General features: G+C 44.4%; 1 protein-coding gene across 1 annotated transcript; it reads right to left on the bottom strand.

The window, feature by feature from the left end:
- Nucleotides 1-105: 105 nt before the first annotated feature.
- LOC121688954 (kinesin-1 heavy chain) lies at nucleotides 106-22,676 on the bottom strand. The gene is made up of 24 exons (XM_042068870.1): nucleotides 22,268-22,676; nucleotides 18,024-18,111; nucleotides 17,483-17,556; nucleotides 16,800-16,904; nucleotides 15,324-15,372; nucleotides 15,144-15,199; nucleotides 14,381-14,468; nucleotides 14,069-14,193; nucleotides 13,689-13,793; nucleotides 12,957-13,102; nucleotides 10,488-10,636; nucleotides 10,152-10,342; nucleotides 8,896-8,964; nucleotides 8,203-8,409; nucleotides 5,713-5,856; nucleotides 5,069-5,257; nucleotides 2,521-2,638; nucleotides 2,165-2,220; nucleotides 1,896-2,005; nucleotides 1,447-1,548; nucleotides 974-1,034; nucleotides 770-841; nucleotides 505-609; nucleotides 106-117 (listed from the first exon to the last, which is right to left on the bottom strand). Exons 1-24 carry the CDS (start codon nucleotides 22,391-22,393, stop codon nucleotides 106-108), a joined length of 2,547 nt encoding a protein of 848 aa, XP_041924804.1. The 5' UTR covers nucleotides 22,394-22,676.
- Nucleotides 22,677-23,570: the final 894 nt, after the last annotated feature.

Here is a 23,570-nt window from a genome sequence, read left to right on the forward strand (position 1 = left end):
AACAGTCATAAATTACTTTTTATTATTTTCAAAGGACAAATGGCAGTGTCGTATGATTTTGTAATGAATGTATTTGTAGTATGATGCATTCTCTCTTTCTTGCTGTCACTTTTGTAGCTGTCAAAATTAACAAGGTTCAGCTGGATTTGCAACGTCACTGAGGCCATCTTGAGGTCACAAATGTTTCTCTTTTCGACAAATAATGCACCTCCATGTCGTAAATTCTAGGGGCGAGGCCTTTAAAACAAACATATATAGGGGCTTGATATTTAAATGACGCTTGTTTCCAGCTGCCACACTTATCAACAAATGTTTATTCTTACGCTGGAATTGGAATGATAAGAAAGTTTCATGAATCACACGTTAGCCCTGTCGTAAGATGATTTCTGCGCTCAGATCTATGCTGGTTTTTACACTCGGTTGATAAATGAGGGCCATTGTGTGTGTCTGGATAAGTGTGTGTTGTTGTGTGTTTGGTGATGGTGTGTTGGTGAGGACACATACTTGTTTGTGGACTTTGGTCAGCTGTTCTAAATTGTTCTCCAGGAAAGAGATCTTCTGTTTCTGAGCAGCGCTGCCTCCAGTGTCGTCAGAGTCCATCTCTGCGCTCTACACACACACACACACACACACACACACAGTTAATAGAGGGGTCGCCATCACATGTCCATGGTGGCAAGCAAGTCTGCTAAAAAGGGTCTTACTTTCATTCAAAGTCACATTTATAAACCCAGAACAAACACACACACACACACACACACGTTCCTACCTTTTTAACTCTTGTGGCCAGATCCTGCACAAACAGCTTCCTGAGGTTGTGCAGTGTCTGCAGCTCCTTAGCCTGAAACACACACACACACTATAAGTGTTAGATCCAAACACATTCATCACACAAATATTCACACTGAAAAAATGACCCAACATAAATCAGCCACAAACACACACACACACACAAGCACACATAGTGACTCACCACTGTCTCCTCCAGTCCCTTCAGGTCCTGCCTGGCTTGCTCCCTTCTGTCCTGCATCACCCTACACACACATACACACACATATTACACATTACACATTTGGTTTGGCCTGTTTTGACGGCTTTGCTGAGAAAAGTCTTTGAGCAACACCAGAAGGGCACTGCTATCTCATTATCCTGCCCCCTTGTTCCATTCATTCTGTGTGTGTGTGTGTGTGTGTGTGTGTCTTACGTGAGATCATGCAGCTTGCGGCTCTTCTCCTGGTCTCTTTTCTGTGTGTGTGTGTTTGTGTGTCTTAGTCTTACGTGAGATCATGCAGCTTGCGACTCTTTTCCTGGTCTCTTTCTGTGTGTGTGTGTGTGTGTGTGTGTGTATCTTACGTGAGATCGTGCAGCTTGCGACTCTTTTCCTGGTCTCTTTCTGTGTGTGTGTGTGTGTGTGTGTGTGTGTGTGTGTGTGTGTGTGTGTCTTACGTGAGATCGTGCAGCTTGCGGCTCTTCTCCTGGTCGGTGGATTTGAGTTTCTCGTGCTCCACTCTCAGACGTTCCTGTTCCAGCATGATCTTCTGGTTTAGACTGAAACACACACACACACACACACAAAACACACACACACACACACACACAGAGAAAATCAATAACAATAACACTTAAATTTACAGCAAAATAAAAAAGATTGTTTTTATTGTCATTCCCAGTTCTTCTGTACAACTCATACTTGTGTATGGGTCACTACTATTTCATCAGGTCCCTTTCCAAAGGTGTATAAAATCAAGCATCTTGATTATCAATGCAGACTGCATGGTGCTTGATTAATACACCTGTGGAAAGGAACCTGATGAAACCCATAAATAAGTGTGTGAGCAATGGTGTGTGTATGTGTGTGTTTGTGTGCGTGTGCGTGTATGTGTATGTGTTCTTACTCCTGTAACTCGGTGATGAGTTTCTCCTTAATGTCCAGTTCGTCCCTCAGGCTGCTGATCTGTTTCTGGTGGGCCTCTCTGTGGCTGTGAATCTGCTTCTCCACAGCCTCCTACACACACACGCACACGCACACGCACACACACACACACACAGAAACGTACGCACATACGAATTTAACAAATACACAAACAGAGTTAGCAGCATCCTGTAGCTGATATATACGATGCCAGTTTGGACGGAGATGGACATTACTCTGGTTTGGCCTTACCTTAACCTCATTGGCTGTCTGAATCTCATTCTCCTTCTCCATGGCGTGGACTTTTTCTACACAAGACAAACACACAGGGACAATGTGTCATTGTGCAATATCACAAGATTTTTTTCGTGAGTTTGTTTAAAAGGCTTGCGGGAAAAGGCTCCGGAGTCACTGTTGGCCAAGTTTGACTCGTTTGCTGTTGGGGTGACTCGCTGGCCTGCTTTTGTAATTGTGTGTGTGTCTACCTGTGAGAACTCTGTGCAAAGCTGACTGTTATTGAGTGTGCTGTTTGTTAGATGTATGAGTGAGTGTGTGTGAGTGTGAGAGTGTGTGAGAGTGTGAGAGTGTGTGAGTGTGTGTGTGCATACCCTGTGCACTGATCTTGACCAGCTCCTCGTTGAGGGAGTCCACATTCTCCTCCAGCTGCCTCTTCTTCTGTTCCACATTCTGCAGGTACTCTGTCAGAGACTTAATCTTAGCCTCATGCTGAGAGAGAGAGAGAGAGAGAGAGAGAGAGAGAGAGAAAGAAAGAAAGAGAGAGGGAGAGATAGAGAAAGTGGGGGGGGTGAGAGAGAGGGAGAGAGAGAAAGAGAGAGAGAAAGAGAGAAAGAAAGAGAGGGAGAGAGAGAGGAAGAGAGAGGAAGAGAGGGAAAGAGAGAAAGAATGCTGTTAGAGTGAATGTCACATGACCTCTATGACCTGACTCCACCCCCCCCGTGTTGTCATAACAACAACAACAAAAACATTCAGCAACAGAGGGCAAAGCAGCTCAGGGTATGGAGTATTGGAGGGAAAGAAGTGTGAATCAGAATAATTCCTGTGTGCATTAGGGCTAGTCCACACGTACCAAACCGATCTTTTTTTCCCTCCGTCTTCCCTGGAACCGAACGCAGGTACAAATAACCTCCTTTACTTTCTTTGGTTGTAGGATAGTCCGCGATTCACATTAGTTTTGGCTATCACCGCAAATGCATACGCTACTAAACGCTAGGTCTACCCGTTAGGCTATTCTGTCGCCACATTTATAATATTGCTATAATACCTTCGTTAGTAACAGTCGACACTTTTGCCTGCATCAAATCGCGCATTCGCATTTAGTGCGCATCTACCATAGGCTTAACATGAATTACGCGTCTTTGTATGCTCATATCTGACTTCACTAGACTATGAATGCATTTATTTATGTTGTAAGACATGTAAAATAAATGAATGACATCGCCACTACGCACAAATTAATTTAAACTTACACTGCACTTCCCTAATAACTTTTGACTATAGTTCTCTCGCGTCACCGACGATAGCTAGAAATGCATCAAGAAAACACAGGGAAAACACTGTTCCGTCCACCAAGTCATGATAATGATCTTCTCATGAAGTCATGAGAATGAGTCATGATTGGCGCTGCGCAGCACCAGTTGTGATATTTATCCTACTGAGTGTAATCATAGGTAATGTCATGTATGAAAACTAGTATTGTTAGGCAAAACTATAAGTGACAAGTCCAGGGCAGCTGAGGTGTGGCGATGACATCATCAATACGCAGTTATGCGGTTTCGCCGTCCAAACGAACTCACAAGGGCTAGGGTTTCAGATTTTTCCACCCTGAAAAGTGCGGTTTCGGGCAGTGCGTTTACAGGATTCGTTTGGACGATCGGCCAAGACGAAGCAAAACCAGTGCGTTTAACCCAAAAAGCGTCTGAGTGTGGACGGGGCCTTACTTATTCCTGCCCTGGCACTCAGACCAGCTGGAGCAACAAAGCAATGTGAGGTGTGAGAAACACTTAGGTTTGTAGAGCTGGGTTTGGGGGTAGACCCTGAGAGCCATCCCAGTCAAGATAATCATCATACAGAACAACTAAAGGTGACCAGACCCCTGATGGTATTCATTAACATTTAGAGTGTAGGAGGGTCAGCCCTTCAACCTATACATCTTCAAACAGAGTTAGAACTCCCTTTTTTGTGTGTAACATACTTCAAGGATATTCCAGTTTCGTTACAGATACGGGTGAATCCTTCTGGTGAAGCTTGTGTTTCCCCTTTGATGCGTATCATTGAGAATAAAGCCTGTTTTCTGATTTACCATCATTCTGACTAAGTCTCCAGATAGCTGTGGTACTAGAAATATGGCTATCAGGAGTGATCCCTCATCCTCAACACAAGGCTTAATCACGCGCATTACGGCAGGATGCTGTGGGGGTGGAGGAGTCATAAAGGGGAGGATCACGGGGAGGTGGGTGGAGGAGTCATAAAGGGGAGGATCACAGGGAGGTGGGTGGAGGAGTCATAAAGGGGAGGATCACGGGGAGGTGGGTGGAGGAGTCATAAAGGGGAGGATCACGGGGAGGTGGGTGGAGGAGTCATAAAGGGGAGGATCACGGGGAGGTGGGTGGAGGAATAAAGGGGAGGATCACGGGGAGGTGGGTGGAGGAATAAAGGGGAGGATCACAGGAAGGAATATCGGAGTGGGGGGGGGTAAGATGAGGAAGGTGAAGAGAAGTGAAGAGCTCTGAGGAGCCGAGAGGAATGGATGGACAGACATGTGGAGAGATCCTACATGGCACACACACACAGATATGGACAGAGATATGATGGATGGATGGATAGTGATAAAAGAAGGTCAGCTAGATGGATGGATGAATGGATAGATGAATAGATGGATGCATGGATAGAGTGATAAAAGAAGGTCAGCTAGATGGATGGATGGATGGATGGACATATGAAAGGACAAGCAAGCGGCCAGACTACTGCTGGATGTTGGGATGGGAGGATGAGTGGGAGGGCAGGAGGACTGATTGATTGGCTGACGGATGATCTACTGAATCCCAAACATGGCGAAGGGCACAGGCTGCTATGTGATGCTAAGTGATGCTGACTGATGGTGATTGATAATTATGGGATGGCCGCCGGGTGCTTTACCTGGGAGATGCGCAGCTGGCAGGCGGCCAGCTCCTTGTCGTTCTCGTCAATCTTCTTGGTGCTCTCTGATTGGCTGCTCTCCAGCTCCTTCTTCCTCTTGACCAGCGTCTTGACCTCCGACTTGAGCTTGCTGATGAAGAGGCGCGCCACCGTGAACTCCTCATCGATCACACCACTGCCCTCAGGCTGCTGATGGACACAGAGAGAGGGAGAGAGAGAAGGCGAGAGAGAGAGAGAGAGAGAGAAAGAAAGAGGACATATGTCAGAGAGAGGGGGGGGGGGGGGCATTGATAGAGAGAAAGAGAGGGAGAGAGAGGGAAAGAGAAAAGGGGAGGGGGGGGGGTGATGAGAGAGAGAGAGAGAGAGAGGGAGAGAGAGGTCAAAAATGTACAAGAAAATATATAAGATAAGGAATATGTGCAGGAATGATGCGAGTTCATGAGTAAATGTGTGTGTGTGTGCGTGTGTGTGTGTGCGTGTCACAGAATACACTGTAAGAAAAGAGGTTTATTTATAATGCACATGGCTAAGGATTTGTATTAATGCATTATTGATGTCTCTGTGTTTTCTGGAAAGTGTGTGTGTGTGTGTGTGTGTGTGTGTGTGTGTGTGTGTGTGTGTGTGTGTGTGTGTGTGTACAGTACCTTGACGTCGTTGCTGCCCACTGTGACTCCAATCTCGGCCAGGTCCTTGAGCAGTGATGACATCATCTCGGCGACCCTCTTCCTCTGGTGATTGGTCATCTCCTTCAGCTTCTGCAGCTCTGCATCCAGAGACGCCAGCACGCTCTGACCAATCACAAACATCACAACACAACCTCAGTCAACATCTGACCAATCACATGCTTTAACAATGAACGCTTCATCCTGATCATTCCAAAGCAGTAAATTAAACTTTAATCACACTTAAGCAAACAGTGTTTCTTACGACATTTCTAAACCACTTTCTGTTGTGTGTTCTATTAGCATTCATGTAATAAACTGACCATACTATTACAAATCAGCAGCAAGGCAGTTTCACAGTTTGTGTGTACGTTTGTTTATGTTACACGCACATGTTTCATGCAGTAATTTTATACAGCTACTGGTGTGTGTGTGTGTTTCCCTTACGGCCTTCTTGCTGAGCTCCTCACTGAGTGTCTACAGTTTGTGTGTGTGTGTGTGTGTGTATATATATATATATATATATATATATATATTATATATAAAGGGATCGAACGATATGGATTTTTTTTCCATCAGCCTTAGCCGATGACCGATACAGGCTGCCGATTTTCTTGAGCCGATATTTGGAGCCGATACTGCTTTTGCTCCCTCAATTTACATCATACAAATTACACATAATTACACAAATGATGATAACAAATGTTTTAAGTCTCAATTTAAAAAAAGGAACATTTATTGAACTTATGGATGGGTGCACTGCATATGGTTAACTGTGCAAGGGTAAAAGGCTTTCATCAACCTCTTACAACACAATCTTGATGATGCATTGCTTGCTGACATATTATAAGACATAATTCAGGTCATCACAAAATGTCCTTTGTCAACACATTTAAATAATTTAAGAAAACAATAAGCCTGAAAAGTAGCTATTGAAATAAAGTGCTTGATTTGTAATTTAAGACTGCATGGTTTAAATTTTTCTATGACTATATTTTTCTAAAAAAAGCAGCCAGAATTGTCAACCACAGAACATAAATCAGCAGAGGAAAATAACGTGGTGTCAGATGTTTCTGTTCTAAACGGCATCAACGTTAAAAGGTAAAAAAAAACATCTCTCTCAAAGTTTTAAAAGCTCTCCTTCAGGTAGCGCAGCAATCTCATCACTGAGTGAGACAGACCAGACGCACACACAAACTTCTGTTTGGTAGCTGACGAAAACTCAACCACCATTGAACTGGATCAAAGTCCTTTTAGGCAAGTCCCTCCACTCGGCGGCCATATACCAACGTTTTATGGGCACTCATCGGGCACAGTATTTGGGTGGAACTGCACGTGCGCAAGGCTTCACGAATCCAATCTTGCTCCAGCGGCGAGATCACAACACATGATTGGCACGTCTTCACAACACACCATATGATTGGCTCAATGTATTCACATCACACCACATGATTGACTCAATGTACAGTATTCACATGTCGACGTTTTGCCGAGGAAGGGGTGGGATATGTGTAGACAACGGCCATATTGGCGTGACAAACTAGCCCCATGCATTTCTATGGAGTATTTTTTGAGTGCTGTGTCTCCACATTAGAAAGTCTCTGACTGGATTGATAACGTTTGCAAACGGCTATAAACACAAGTAAGACACATGTCTGGTACATGATAAACGTTAACACGAAATAACATTCAACTACGTATAACACGTCTCTCATTAAGCTCTGATATCACTGCGATGGCAACTCCGCCCAGCTCGAAGGGAGAGGGGCAGGGAGAGACGCACACACCACACGCGTCCAAAACTCAGCCAGGTGGTCGCTGAATAAAACTGCCACAAATACCACGGAACAACGTTGGCATTACTTAATCATATGACCAGTGTTCGTAATGCTACCGCATGCATATGGATAGCCAACAACTTAGCTATTTGCAGCTCCCTAAATACAATGGCAAGCAGTTTTATAGACATTCAGCATTCAGCATTAAATAAAGTATCAATCTATCCATCATTCGCGTTTTCCATTTGGACACACAAACTTGCTTCCACTTTCAAAGTGTATGGCAATATTTCAGCTAAGTCAAACAGTTAAAAGATGCTTTGAAAGTTTAAAGTTTACTGTTGTCTTGAAGAGCAGGCTTTCAGCACTCTGCTAGTGGGGGAGGGGCAGTCTGCACGTGAATTGCAGCGTCTCCAGCAACACAGAGCTGCCTGTGGACGCCTGTATGTAAATAATGCGGGGGAAAAACTATCGGCGAACGCAGCGGCTTATCGGCCGATGCCGATACACGTAAAAACCGCAAATATCGGCCCGATATATCGATAGATATATATATATATATATATATATATATATATATATATATATATTTGTGTGTTTCCCCCTTACGGCCTTCTCTTACATACTTGTGTGTGTGTGTGTGTGTGTGTGTGTGTGTGTGTGTGTGTGTGTGTCCGTCCGTCGGTGTCCTTACGGCCTTCTGGCTGAGCTCCTCGCTGAGCGAGTCGTAGTCACGGCTCTTGTCCTCCACCTCCTGGCTCTTCTGGTCGTAGTTGACGGCAAGCTCCTCCAGTGCCTGCAGCACCTCCTTCACCTCCTCCTTGCTGGCCTCGTTCTCCTGCTGCAGCCGCGACAGCTCCACGTGCATGCTCTCGTGGTCCCGCCGCGACGATGCTAGCAGCTACACACACACAGAAATATACACACACACAGACACACACACAGACACACACACAGACAGACACACAGACAGACACACAGACACAAACACACACAAACACACACACACACACATATATATATGAGCACATATGCAGAAGCCAAACATATTTCTAGGCACACACACAGATGTGTCGGAGCACAAGATTGTTTGCACACGCAAACAAACATGTACAAATACAGTTTTGCATAAAACACTCAATAAAAATGCAATCAAACCATTCACAAAACCCAAACTAAATACACCAATGACAAACATAGCTACCCTCACACACACACACACAATCATCGCTCTGAAATAAGAACATGAATGACAAACAGACGCGGATTAACACATTCTCAGGGCAAGGGCGCCCTCTCTCTCTCTCTCTCTCTCACACACACACACACACACACACACACACACACCCAATCACGCGAGCCCATTTCAGGCATTTAGGGTGTTTACCTCCTCCTGTTCTAGCATCTGCTGCTTGAGTTTCTCTGCCAACTGAGACTGTTGGTTAATCTCATCATCCTACGGAGAGAGAGCGAAAGAGAGAAAGAGAGAGAGAGAGAGAGAGAGAGAGAGAGAGAGAGAGAAAAAGAGAGAGAGAGAGAGAGAGAGAGAGAGAGAGAGAGAGAGAGAGAGAGAGAGAGAGAGATGGAGATGGAGAAAGAGAGAGAGAACAGGGTAAAATAAATGTCTTATTTGAATTTACACACATAGTTCCCAAAACAGCCAGGGACAACACATTTAGGTCATTTTCTTTTTTATTATGACATTTGGTGGTGGTCTCACGTGTGAACTGCCTCATCCTGGATATTAGATATGGACAGATTGTGGCCTCACTAACAAAGAGAAGGTGCAAGAGAGCTAACAAACGTGTTAGCTAAGAGACAACAACAAACAATTCCTAATCAATTACATTTCCAAATTCAGTGCGTTTGATGCCCGCCATTGTGAGTCCATGTCACTTTGAATAAAAGCGTCTGCTAAGTATCAGCCAGTCAACTACAGGGGTTACCAAATTCATCTACGACAATGCTGTCAGGCTCCTACCCGTAACAACAACCAGGCACTCCAGACATCCATCGACGATGTCAGAGACTCCATTCTCTACATTGTAAGTCAGTTTAACATCCAACATTTTAATTGTACAGTATCCTCTGTGTCTGTAGGTAATGTAACGTCCTTGAACTTTTTAATCGTACAGTGTCTTTCGGTTACTTGAAAGGCACTTATATAACTAAAATGAATTCTTCTTATTATTATTATTATTATCAAAATGAGTTTGCAGCCTTTTTTTTGGGGTAAAAGACCTACATAGCACTGCTTTAACACTCTGCACAGTGCATTCTGGAATGATGGGACCTGCCCTCTAGCAGGGAGCAAACACACTTTAATTATGGATCGAGATTAAGAGTCCTTTCCTATGCCAAATATCCACCAGGTCCACCACAGCACCAAAACAAGCCAAATATCCACCAGGTCCACCACAGAACCAAAACAAGCCAAATATCCACAGAACCAAAACAAGCCAAATATCCACCAGGTCCACCACAGCACCAAACAAAGCAAGGGAGTTTGTCCTAATCTCCACACCACATGTCTGTGCTTAAGTAGGAGTTCACACTTCACAGGTAACACTATGTGTTGGTGAATCTATCATTCAAAGTGTGTGTGTGTGTGTGTGTGTGTGTGAGAGAGAAAAAAAAAAGTACCTTGTCGTCCAGTTGCTTGTAGAGCTTGGCGAGCTCGGCCTCACACTTCTCCTTGGCCACGTCGGTGAGTCTGCCCCCTGCTGGCAGGTTGGGGGTGGACGCCATGTTCTCCCCGCTGGCCAGCTCAACCACGGCCAGCGCCTCGGACGCCTTCTCCTTATCGTACTGCTCCTCCGCCGGCACCGTCTCACCTACACACACGCGCACACACACACACACACACACATCCAGCCAACAGGTTTTATGTGGGCATCATTACCAGATGATGCTGTTAAACTGTGTGTGTGTGTGTGTGTGTGTGTGTGTGTGTGTGTGTGTGTGTGTGTGTGTGTGTACCGTTTCTCCAGCGGTTGAGTTCGTTCTCCAGCCAGGTGATGGTGTTGCGGAGAGTCTTGTTCTTCTCCTTCTCCCTCTCATACTTCTTCTTCCACTGCTCAGCAGTCAACTCCACGTTCACACACACTGTGTTCTTAATCGTCTTCGCTCTGAAAACACACACACACACACACACACACACACACACACACACAGCTCAGACTGAAGCACATAATAAGGTCCATGCCATGAAGTAAATGTCAAGTCAGTTCTGTGCAGTAATTCATCTAATTGTATTTTGACAGGGCAGCAATGTAGAGGGAACATATGTAATCCTCTCAGGTAGGGCTTCACACCAAATCCATTTTTTTTATTAAAATCACAAACTGAACCAATGCAATTAGCTAATCGCAAAGGCTGCAATTAATCATGCAGCTTGCAACTCTGTCGCAATGGTCAATCTAATCACATCGATGATGTTCATATTCATGTGTTAGAAACACAAGGTGTTTTTAGGAAAAAGGATAATTCTTCGGTTAATGCAGCTTCAATCTTTGTTCCAATACAAAGCAATCACAGCAACATGTGGGACGTACTGTATTTCTGGGCACCAATCTCGAAGAGTGAAGCCAGAGCTTCTCCAAACTCTTGTCATATATTCTGTTTCAGAAGTCCCTCCTGCCCCCTAAATGTTACTGAGTAAGGCTGCTAATACCATCAGGTCTGGTCACCTTTTGTTGTTCTGCAATTAAAATTAATAGGGGGCAGCCGTGGCCTACTGGTTAGAGCTTCGGACCTGTAACCGGAGGGTTGCCGGTTCGAACCCCGACCAGTAGGCACGGCTGAAGTGCCCTTGATCAAGGCACCCAACCCCTCACTGCTCCCCGAGCGCCGCTGTTGTTGCAAGCAGCTCACTGTGCCGGGATTAGTGTGTGCTTCACCTCACTGTGTGTTCACTGTGGTGCTGAGTGTATATACTATGGACCCTTTCAAGAGAGTTCCATTATCAGCATCGTAGTTGGCCCCACAAGGCTTCCTTTTTAACATTCCATATGTTATCTTAATGCAGAGGAAGTAGATTGGGGCCCAAATAGAACGTTCAAGCATTGTTTTTGTTTTTATTGTTGAAAGGGTCTATACTATACTATACTAAAACTCCCCCCTTGCCTGGGATGGTTCTCAGAGGCCTCATTAGTGTTCCTCACACCTCAGTTCCTGCTTAAGGGCCAGAGCAGGAACAATAAGAACTTACCATTTGGCACGCAACTGTACATCATAGAACTCTGACCAAATTTAGTCAGGCAGGATGAAATCTTACATAAGTCATCCTCCTTGTGTGACAGACAGTGAGGCTCATCTGACAGGAGTACTGTGCTTCTCATGTACTAGGGATGCTCACCAATCAGACGTGGCCAACTTGCTTTTCAAACATTATATCACAATTCAAAACGCACACACAATATCTGTCAGATAAACTGCAATTAGATATTTTCCCCATATCATGTGCAGCCCTACTCTCGTGCTATCCTTAGAAATACATTTAATATGAATCGAAAAAATATGGTTGGTAAGTAGTTGTGCAGTGTAGATATTTTTTACTATGCTGGCCTGGTAACCAAAAAAAAGAGGATAATTTTGGACATGATGGCAGCTTGGCGTGTGCTCCTATACAAGCACATGTGAAGGCTCACTCACTCTTTCATGTCATTCAAGCTTGCTTGCGCCTCTTCCTTCCTGCCTACAACAGCATGCAGACAGGCCTACATCTGTTACCATGAGCCACCGGCCAGTAGGCTTGCAAGGCAGAGACGTGAAGTTAGGTGACGTGAAGGTGAGCAGTCATGCTAAAATTGGATAACTTCAACCTATTCCTGAACGGCACGATACGCACATAGGCAAGGTGTTTTACTTTACCTTTCCACTTGTATAATTAAGAATAAACCACAAGGCCCAAGCTGTGGCGCAACTGGCTGGGGCACCTGCACCGTACGCCGGCGACCCGGGTTCGATTCCCGCCCCGTAGGTCCTTTCCGGATCCCACCCCAACTCTCTCTCCCATTCGCTTCCTGTCATTCTCTACTGTCCTATCAAAATTAAAGGCACAAAAAGCCCAAAAATATATATATATAAAAAAAAAGAAAAGAATAAACCACAAAATTGAGCTGATGTTTGAGACATGGCTGATGCGTGTCCAATTCAAATTACCCTACCATTAACAATTAGACGTTTCGTACCCTGCTATTTTGACCTCAACTTTCTTCTTGTTTGTAAGATAAGAGGGCGATGTGTGTGTGTGTGTGTGTGTGTGTGTGTACGTGTGTGTGTGTGTGTGAGTGTGTGAGAGAGAGAGAGAGAGAGAGAGAGAGAGAGAGAGAGAGAGAGATAGGTTGGAGAAAGAGAGGCAGTGTGTGTGTGTGTGTGTGTGTGTGTGTGTGTGTGTGTGTGTGTGTGTGTGTGTGTGTGTGTGTGTGTGTGTGTGTGTGTCCTAACCTCTGTCCAAACATGAGTGTGGACTTGGTCTCGGACTCATTGTAGGATGAAGGGGAGCAGCAGATGACGATGGTGGTTCTACAGTTTCCTCCCAGAGAGTCCTGCAAGATCCTGGTCATCTTACTGTCTCTGTACGGCACGTATCCCTGACCACGGGAAACACACAAACACAAACACACACACACACACACACGTTAATGTGTTTGTTAAGTACAATAAACAAATAACAGACACATCACACGAACAGACATGTCACTGCTGGGCATCTAGGGATACACACACACATTCACATTCTCTCTTTCTATCTCTTAAACGATCACACACACACACACACACACACACACACACAGAGTGATTGCTATCCCTGAGGGGCCTATATATGAGATGAACGGCTCTTATTGTGGGAAGAAGCTCAGCCATACGCACAAACACACACACACACACACACACACACACAGTATGAAATTAATACACACATAAATCCTACTGTCACCGCAGGGCAAGGAACGAAAGATAATAGCCTCTTTCACACACTCTCTTTCCCACACACACACAAATTCAAATATACTCACTGTATCAAACACACACACCTATCCACTCCCTCACGTCCACACACACACACACACACACACACACAATCTCACACACATACACAACCTAAAACACAAACATAGACATAGACATACACACCTATCCACAACCTCACGTATACACACACACACACACTCGTACCGAGCTCTCTGCCAGTGCGGAGATGACGTTGCCCAGAGCTGACAGCGACTTGTTGATGTTCTTGGCCTCATCCAACACCGCTCCCTCAGCACCCGTCTTACTGACCTGTGGAAGCACACGCACACACACACACACACGCGCAGACAAACGCGCACACACACACACACACACACGCAGACAGAAACATGCAGACAGACACACACACACACACATACAGTGAGCATTAATTACACAGAAATATTTCAATAAATAAAAACATTCTTCAGGCTTTGTGCGTGTGTGTGTGTGTGTGTGTGTGCTCATCTACCAGCAATGCCAGTATTGTGAGTGTGTGAGCCACAGCCATAGTGTGTGAGTGTGTTTTGGAGGGCGATAATCACCTTCTCACTTCCGGCCAAGTCCACCAGGTAGAGTTTGCCACTGAGCTTCTGCTCTGTCTGGGTGTTCTCCTGCTTCACGTTGATCAGGAAGATACTGTGACTTCTGGAGCTGTGCTCATTCATGTCTGAAAACACACACACACACACATACTTAGAATATGTCCATTAATACCTGCTTCATTCAACATTAAAGACTACCAGTCTGTCTGGTTTCAAATATGTAATTCATTAGGTTTAGACCCCATTTAGACTGTCTGGTGTGTGTGTGTGTGTGTGTGTGTGTGTGTGTGTGTGTGTGTGTGAATTGCTCACTTGTAACAGCCACATGTCTGTTGGACTTTCCCTCATCGATAGTGTCCATCACTTCATCTGGGCTACACACAAACCGCTCAGTGCAACCCTACAGTGGGAAGAGACAGTCTGAGGTGAGCACATGCTTACGTGTGTGTGTGTGTGTGTGTGTGTGTGTTTGTGTGTGTATGTGTGTGTGGCTTGTGCAAAATTCAGCATTTTAGAATTGGCCTCCGCTCCACAGGAATTTGTATTTGAATTGGAATGACAGGAAGTGGAATTAAATGCATGGCAATTCAAAGAAATTCCACACAGTCACACAACAGAGAGAATGTGTTGAATCTCACATATATTCCATGTTTGAAAGGTTACTTTGGAAATGTAATTGGTTACTGTTAGAAGTTGTAGAATATGTAATGCAATCCTATCGGACATATACTGTAAAGCTTCATTGTTAAACACTACACTTAAATTATGTATATGATTTTTTTTATGAATTTCATTGAATTTCAATTCTACTTCCTTCTAATTCATATTTGAACTGTAATTCTAGATCCTGTTTTTGACCTCAATTCAAATTCAAGAACTAAATAGGAATTTATGAGTCATTCTCAATTAAATTCTGAATTTTCCATAACCCTGGTGAGTGTCAGTGTGAGTGTGTGTGTGTGTGTGTGAGAAAGAGAGAGACAGAAAGAGGAACTGATGGGTATGTGTGTGTGAGAGAAGGAGAAGAGAAAAGCCTGTGAAAGAATGCAAAATGAGTGTGAACCAAAGCTCTTACCTTCACATACGGAACCCTGTTTTTATCCTCGTGTACTGACAGATTGGTCTTCGACACTGAGAGAGAGAGAGAGAGACAGAGAGAGAAAGAGACAGAGAGAGAGAGAATTAGCGTGCCTACTAGTGTGAGCACTAAGACTCAGCATTAAGGGCTGACAGGACGTCACGTAGAGTCACTTACCATCCAACAGATCTCTGATCTTATCCATGTAGATCTCAAAATATGACACCTGCACATAGGAGTAGCACTCAGTTAGCCTGCCAGTGTGTGTGTGTGTGTGCGTATGTGTGCATTTGTGTGTGTGTATGTGTGTGTGTGCATTTGTGTGTGTATGTGCGTGCGTGCGTGTGCGTGTGTCTGCCACTGTCAAAGTATATGTATATTATCTGCAATCTATGTGGTAAATACCCCATCTCTTTGCTCACTATGAATTTCCATCAGGGGTCGAAATGAACTCTTTGGCCTACTAGCCAAAGCGGCTGGTAGATGAAAAACAATTACCGGCCAGATATATTTTTTTACCGGCCAAAACTAAACACTATTACACTACTAAACGATTTCTAAAGTAGCCTATCATTCGCCTATTAAGAAATTGTATGTATAGATTCATGTGCAGACTGACAGGGTCTAAGAATATGATTATTGTGTCCATAGCTGATGTCTCTAAGAGTGACACCAGGTACACATCTTGCTTTTGGAAACATTGGACCCGAAGCCTGTATAATGTTTTGTAAATGATGCCTCATCTGCATCATTCTTAAATGTTTTGTATTGTTTTATATTTATATACCTGTACTGTGTTGTCTCTATGGACCTTTGTGTCTTGAATAAAGTTGAAATAAATAATAAATATTATACAGCTTTTCAGAGTGCTGCAGAAGTTCTCAAGTTCCGCTGCAAGTTCCATTCAATTGAACGGGCCTTCACAATGTTCGGAGGTCCAATAATTTTGTCGCCTATAAACAGACAGACAGTGTTTGCTATCTTTTTTTGGTTTTGAGCTATGAATCACGTCTTTCATATCATTCCGTGAGAGAAAGCAAGTAATAGGCTACGTTTGAGTAAGCAAGTAATAGGCTACGTTTCTATTCAACATCTGAAACTTTCAAGTACTATTGGTGTGGTGATGTAGTTGTTTTCTCAGCAGATACATGAAAGGGTAACCAAATAACTAATAAGACTCATGAAGTTTGATTTTCTCGTTTTATCAAGTAGCTATCCGAAAATAAATTCTGACCATGTCAACATTGGGCGAACAGAACACCGATGCAAAGCGGAGTTGATATGGCAAGCCAATTTAACGTGACAGACTGAAGTAGCGGAGTTGATATGGCAAGCCAATTTAACGTGACAGACTGAAGTAGCGGAGTTGATATGGCAAGCCAATTTAACATGATAGACTGAAGTAGCCCATTCTCGCAGTTGATAAGCACCCGTTTTCCACAGGCCAGTGCCTGCCATAATTCAGCCGCCAATACAAAAATATGCTCGCCATTGGCTCTTGGCGGGTGCTAATTTCGAGCCCTGATTTCCATAATTGTTTCAAATTTTACATACAAGAAAATAATACACATATGTGCTCCTGTATGAATGTGTGTGTGTGTGTGTGTGTGTGTGTGTGTGTGTCACAGAGAGAAGAACAAAGCATTTGTTCACCTTGATATGGAATTCCAGGTTCTCATCCATGGAGTAGATATAGTTAAAGATGTCCTGCACTATCCTGGGAATAATGCCCATGCCATCTGGGTCATGGAGGTTGCCCTGGCAACGACACAATGTACACACATCAGCCCCAGACACCACACAGACCAAACACAGACGAACACAGACGAACACAGACTAAACACAGACCAAACACAGACCAAACACAGACGAACACAGACCAAACACAGACCAAACACAGACGAACACAGACCAAACACAGACCAAACACAGACCAAACACAGACAAACACAGACAAACACAGACAAACACAGACGAACACAGACGAACACAGACGAACACAGACGAACACAGACGAACACAGACCAAACACAGACGAACACAGACCAAACACGGACGAACACAGACGAACACAGACGAACACAGACGAACACGGACGAACACGGACGAACACAGACGAACACGGACCAAACCGAGACCACACAGTCCAAACACAGACCAAACACAGACAAACACAGATGGTGTTCAGTCATGCAGTTTAATTGTCAATGTCACCACCATCTTTGTGAGTGTGCATTATGTATGAATCCTGTGTGTGTGTGTGTGTGTGTGTGTGTGTGTGTGTGTGTGTGTGTGTGTGTGTGTGTGTGTGTAACGAGCATGTGAGTGTGTCTCACCTCCATGGTGTGTGTCTTTCCAGAGGATGTTTGTCCGTAAGCAAAGATGGTGCCATTGTAGCCCTCCAAAACATCTGCAAAAACATCAGCACAGTGGAATCAGCCTCAGATTCTATCCACAGCCACAGCCAACACACACACACACACCTAATTTCAGTGCAGGGCAAAGTGCAAAGTCTGAAGTCTAACTAAAGTTAATTCAATAACTATGCAAAAACTATTATTAATTGCATACCATGAGCAAGATCCTAAGCATTGGTGTCAGCTCAAAACTCTCCCAACCCACATTATGGCTTTAGAACTTATGCTCAAAAACTTTGCTCATAGAGTGACACTGCACTTTGCCTGCCACAAAATTAGTGCCCATAATGTCCAATCCATGGCACATGCTGAAATACAACCATGAGAATGGGAATATGGGAATGCTAATAACTCAAGATATTACATTGCGTAAGCAAGAAAGAACATAACAGCCCTGACATACTGTATATGCAAAAACAGACACATGCTTGCACATGTCAAATTGGTGTCAAGTTCTCACCTTTGACAATCTTCTGGGCACATGCATTGTAGACCTGCTCCTGTGTGGTGTTGGACGCGAACACGCGATCAAACGCGTAGGGCTTGCCCTGAGAGGAACAGAGCGCAGAGAGGACAGTGACTGATCTGCAGGGCGTAGCCATCTCATTCAGAGACAAAAACAGTGAACCTGTTCTGGCAGGGCCTGTATGTATAGGTATGTATGTGAATGTGTTTGCGTGTGTGTGTGTGTGTGTGTGTCTGCTAAGCATATATTGCTTAATATCCCTCTGATGAAAGATGTACTAAGCCCTGCACACGCACACACACCTGAAAAACACAGTTTCACTACATTCACCCTCACACCACACACACTAGGCAGGCAAGGCCTGGTCTCCTTCTCTTTTCCTCCATTTCAATCGGTTTCTCTCTTTCCCTCTCTCTCATACGGTCATTACTGGGGAATGGAGCAGGAGCTATGGGCCTAATAGCCAATTTATCTTCCCTCTCTCTCTCTCTCTACCTGCTGCTGCGACTGGCAGTGCCCAGTCAATGCTCCCGCCCCCTCTCAGCACAACACACACGCCTCACCGCACACACACTGGCCAGCAAGCAGGAGCACAGTCAAAACAGCCCGCTAACCAGCCAGGCCAGACCACACACACACACACACACACACACACACACACAGAGAGAGAGAGAGAGACAAATATAGACACACAGAGAGAGACAGATATCATGGAGAGGGAGGGAGTATTAAAAATGACAGTCGAGCTCTATGTTTAACTGTGGTCGCTGTCCAATGATGCTGTCTGGAAATACACCTCAGCCTCTCCTCCCCCTACTGCTGTATGCAAACACAGTGGAGAGGAGAGGAGGAGGAGAGGAGAGGAGAGGAGGAGTAGAGGAGAGGAGAGGAGAGGAGGAGTAGAGGAGAGGAGGAAAGGAGAGGAGAGGAGAGGAGAGAGGACAAAAGGCAAATACACTATGGGAGACGGAGAGACAGTTAGCTACTTAACATACATATGGAGAATAGAGATGTACACATGACAGGAGGATAGGTGCATGGATGGGTGGATAGGTGGATGAATGGATGGATGGATGAAAGAGTGAAAGAAAGGACAGAGAGGACAGGAAGATAAATAACTGGCACAGGAGATTCTCACAAGTCTCGGTTTTATGAAGCGATCTGTTACAGTGAAAGGCCATAATGTAATTTAGTACAGTAATATGCAACATCATACATAACTGGTCATTATTAGTCATATTTAAGGCGATTGCAAGATGAGCATAACACTGTTTCTAGACTATTTCTCTGGGCTCAGCTGAGAAAAAGTTGGCAATGTACATTGTCTACCAGTAATGACGACAAGAAGCAGACTCCTTTGATTTGACATTTTGCTATAAAAACACAACAGCTGTTCAAAAGCTTCAGCTTGCTCAGCTGAATCCTTTTATATCTGAGGTTATGTTGCACATGATGTTGTGGAAGAGGGGGCAGGAAGTTCCAAAGGTCTTTCACAATGGAAAAGATGTAATGGCCCTTTTCACTTGAGTGCGGTAAATTCTAGTTACAATTTGGCTAAACACATGATATGTACTGCCAGTTTCTGTCAGTAAAAAAAAAAAAAAAAAAAAAGCCAGCTCAGTTTTCTTGGCGAAAGCCATTCGCTGATTCAATCACGCTGCAATTTTGATCAATGTTCCAAAGTAATGCTCCTAGTCTCACTGGGCCAAATGTATATTACATTTTTTTTAAAATAATGCGCCTTAGATGTGGGTAAGAATGATTAGGCAGCTTGCTGCGATGGAAAGATCTAAAACAGGGCTGTACAGTGCTACATATATGTAGCACATGCTACAAAAATATCAGTCTGTGCTATGGATGATTTACCAGCTTAGCACCGGTGACACCTTATTTAAAATGTTTTCTAGAGTGTAGCCAGACGAGGTATTTGTAACTACAAACCGATGCTAGGCATTTTGTAGATTGTGCTACAGAACTATCTGCCTCTGCAGCACCAGTGCTATGAAGAAAAAAGTTAATGTACAGCACTGTCTAAACCGATCAAAGGAACTAAAATTAAGTCAAAACAATGGATTTTGTTACTATATGCTTTCATAATTCATGTACATACACTTGTACAAACAAAGTAGGAAAAACCAACACAGATCCTTGTAACCCAATCAGACTACTAATGCCCCTGACCTAAACACACACACATACTGCACACAAACACACACACACACACAAATGTATGTGAAAACATGATGGATGGCAGAAGTGGAGACACATTGGCATGAAGAAAGACTACATCTCTTGTAGACTCTAACAGCATGCTGCTTTAGAACGAACAGGCCATATCAAACAAACCACACCTCAACTCACATCACAAAACAGCTTATTGTTCCCTTTCTCACGCACAATTTAAATACATTGGGAGGTAAGATCATGGGTAAGATACACTGGCAGGTGTTGTTTCTATAAGCCATCTCTCTACTGTATGCATGTGAAATGTGTGTAGGCTGGCGCCAACATGCAGGGCAAATCTGGTTTTCATCCCAGAATGAATACAGACACGAGCCGAATACTACAATACATGTGTGCGCATTTTCAGTGTGTGTCAGCCATGACTTGTTTTGTTTTTCCGCTGTGTCGTGCACTGCGCTGCTGTACATTCCCCTGTGGTATTCTTGAACGTTTTTCCAGTACAGTGCCACACCTGTTGGCAGTGATCTGGCCAACCCGGCAACAGGCATAACGTTACAACAGGAAACAAAACGGACCCTTGACCTACGTCTCCGCAAGACCTGTTCCTGATTAACGTTAGGCTACTCATAAAGACTACCGGGTATAATCTGGTTTATTTTAAATGCGCATCTTAATAGATTATAATCCGTAAAAGACATCTGCCAATAGCACGACCATGCCAGGCGAAAGATACGCCATGACGGGCCTGGGCAAACATATCTTGGTTATCGGAAACACAACAAAAGCCATTTTGTGTATGTTTTCCTTCATTCAGTAACGTTACCGCATTAAATTAGGAAGGGTCGTTTCACACAAAAGACTTTACACTGACGAGAGAACATGATTCAAATAGGGCCAACATTATCGTCATTCTAGCACTGTGTGCCAACAGCACACGAATTTGTCCCTGCCTGGACAGCGTGCACCGCACTGTCTACCTACATCCGATATGATTTTAAAAGCGTTATATTCTGAATGGAGGTCACCGTGCCTGTGCTTTGCTTACTATGAGTGAACAGAATTAGGCCACGGTCGGAACTGATTTCTCGACAGTAACGGGACCAGCTAAATTAACCTAACGTTAGCCTGCGTGTTAAACCAAACGGCAGTGATTGAATGACTAGCACTGTGAGCAGCCAGATTAACCTTAGCATGGCAGCTAGTGCTAACGTTACTAGCCACCTGGGTAACATACATGTTGTTTATACCCTAAGGTACCTCCCAACATCTTACCCACGATTTTTTCACAGTTGATAGACTGTGTAGCAATTTGTAGCAACGTTGACACGGCCCTGTGACGTTATAAATGGCTAGATAAATTAAAGCTAGCTAGATTCTAGCTCGAAAGATAAGAGCTCCGTCATTGTGATTCGGAAACAGACAGCTGACGTGAGTGGATATTTCCAACTGGGATAAACTTGCTTTCATTCTTTGACGTTGACCTAGATTGGTTAAGCTGTGCTCACTGACGTTACTCTCATAAAGCACATAGCTTCCACAACTCGACTGCTAATAATCCAAAAACAACCTGTATAATAAGGTTGGCTAATGTATTGATAATACTAACAGTCAAGGTGAACCTAGCTAGCTAACTAGCCAGTATTGTCAAGCGATTTGGGTGCTAGCAAGCTATCGCTATGTTATAGTTATGCTGCTACCTACGTCTGTATACAGCCAATATAATGCTCTATTTATATTCTACAAACGTTGTATAAGCAATGTGTTTGTCTCTGTGAAGGCACGGTGTGTTGGCAATGGGCTTTTTCAATCTGATGATAGGAGACCTAATATTACCCAACTGTTAGCTAACGTTAGTTAACTCTACACTGCTCACTCGCGGCTAAACTTGTTTTGGTGATCTGAGAAGGCTAGCAAGCTAACTGGCTTGGAACTGACATTAGCTAGAAAACCTACGCAGTCCATTGATGTATGCTAGCTGTGCTAACGTTAGTTAATCGCGTTGGTGTTTAGCTTCTAGCTGTGTGCATTTCTCTATTCGCCAAGCGCAGACTCACCGCAATAACCACACTTTCTTCCCCTTGAAACTTAGGGATGTATTGATCCCCACGTTCCACCTCCGAATTGTTCAGCGGCCTGAAGCGGCACATCACTTTGATGGTGCACTCCGCCGGGTCCGCCATCTTCGCACAGATCTGGGATGGGACGGGATGATGAGGAGTCTCAACACCAGCTCGATGCTACCGCCGCCCGCGGGAGGGAGCGCCCGTGAGTGACAAACGGTGACCGCACCCCACAGAGCGCGTTTGGCTTTTGTGAACTCTTCCCTCTGCGCAGTCGTCGTTATGTTATTGACAGTATCTGGCAAAAAAAGTGAAATTACTCCTCCGAGATCCAGGACGTCATACCTGGCTCCCTCTCTCGCGCACTCGCCCTGGCCCGGACGCTTCTGGATCAGTAGCCTAGGTTTCAGATGCCTGGCAGTGACGTCACATCTGCATTGAGAGTGGCTGTCAACATTGGTCAACAAGGCTCTGGTCTGCCGAGGAAGCACCTTTACCGAATCTAGGTCCAATTTTCTAAACCATGTAATATGGTCGAGGTTATATTAGGTCTATTATGAGCGCACCCCACGCATAGACTTGCCTCTACGAGCGCCACAATGAACTGCTGCAGACAGTCAGTGTGGAAGGGTCTTCTCCGACTACCCCGCCTGCATCACCTGTCCCCGTTGTCTGTCCGCTGTCGGCGGCTACATTTTTTAGTCAATACCTCGTAGGCCTACAAGCATTTGTCACCACAGAGGAATTTCAGACATGAGAAGTCAAGCTTAATAGCAAGTGTTGCGTCCGGTTCACGCAAGGCATTCAGGGCGGGACAGAGACAAATGGTTCTCTTAAATTTCGCACATAGATTTGGAACATTGTCAGTCTCTGACCAGTCAGTTAATGCATGGGATAGGCCTAGGCCTGTATCTCATGGCATTTATTTTCCTTCACATTCAAATATCAAGCCTAGGCTACTAAGATGTGTCAATTGTTAGTAGGCCTGCCTAGGCCTTTTAGCCTATGGCCTGCAATAACATCAGCCATTCAGCAGGCTGCATATTTGCCTGCAGACATGTTGTGGTGGAACAAGTGTACTGGAGAGGTTACAGTAGTTTTATTATTTGTATATCCTCTTAGGCTATATTTGTGGAGTAGTGCTGAGCTGGAGAAAAACCTGCTTTGCGTGTGGACTAAAAGCCCTATTATAGCCTAAACCACAGTACAGGGTGTGGGCACAGCAGCAGTCTTATCGCATGGTCCACATTAGGAACAAAGAATGAAAGGAACTCCACAGATCTCTCTCTCTCTCTTT

The sequence above is a fragment of the Alosa sapidissima genome, chromosome 17 (assembly GCF_018492685.1).
Source record: "Alosa sapidissima isolate fAloSap1 chromosome 17, fAloSap1.pri, whole genome shotgun sequence".
In the NCBI taxonomy this organism is placed as follows: Eukaryota; Metazoa; Chordata; class Actinopteri; order Clupeiformes; family Clupeidae; genus Alosa; species Alosa sapidissima.

Excerpts from the sequence above, each read along its gene's own strand:
- LOC121688954 (XM_042068870.1), bottom strand. The coding sequence starts at position 22,393 with ATGGCGGACCCGGCGGAGTGCACCATCAAAGTGATGTGCCGCTTCAGG. Across the intron at positions 13,103-13,688 it reads CCGCACTGGCAGAGAGCTCG|GGATACGTGCCGTACAGAGA; the intron begins GTACGAGTGTGT and ends TCCCGTGGTCAG. Across the intron at positions 8,410-8,895 it reads AGATGCTAGAACAGGAGGAG|CTGCTAGCATCGTCGCGGCG; the intron begins GTAAACACCCTA and ends GTGTGTGTGTAG.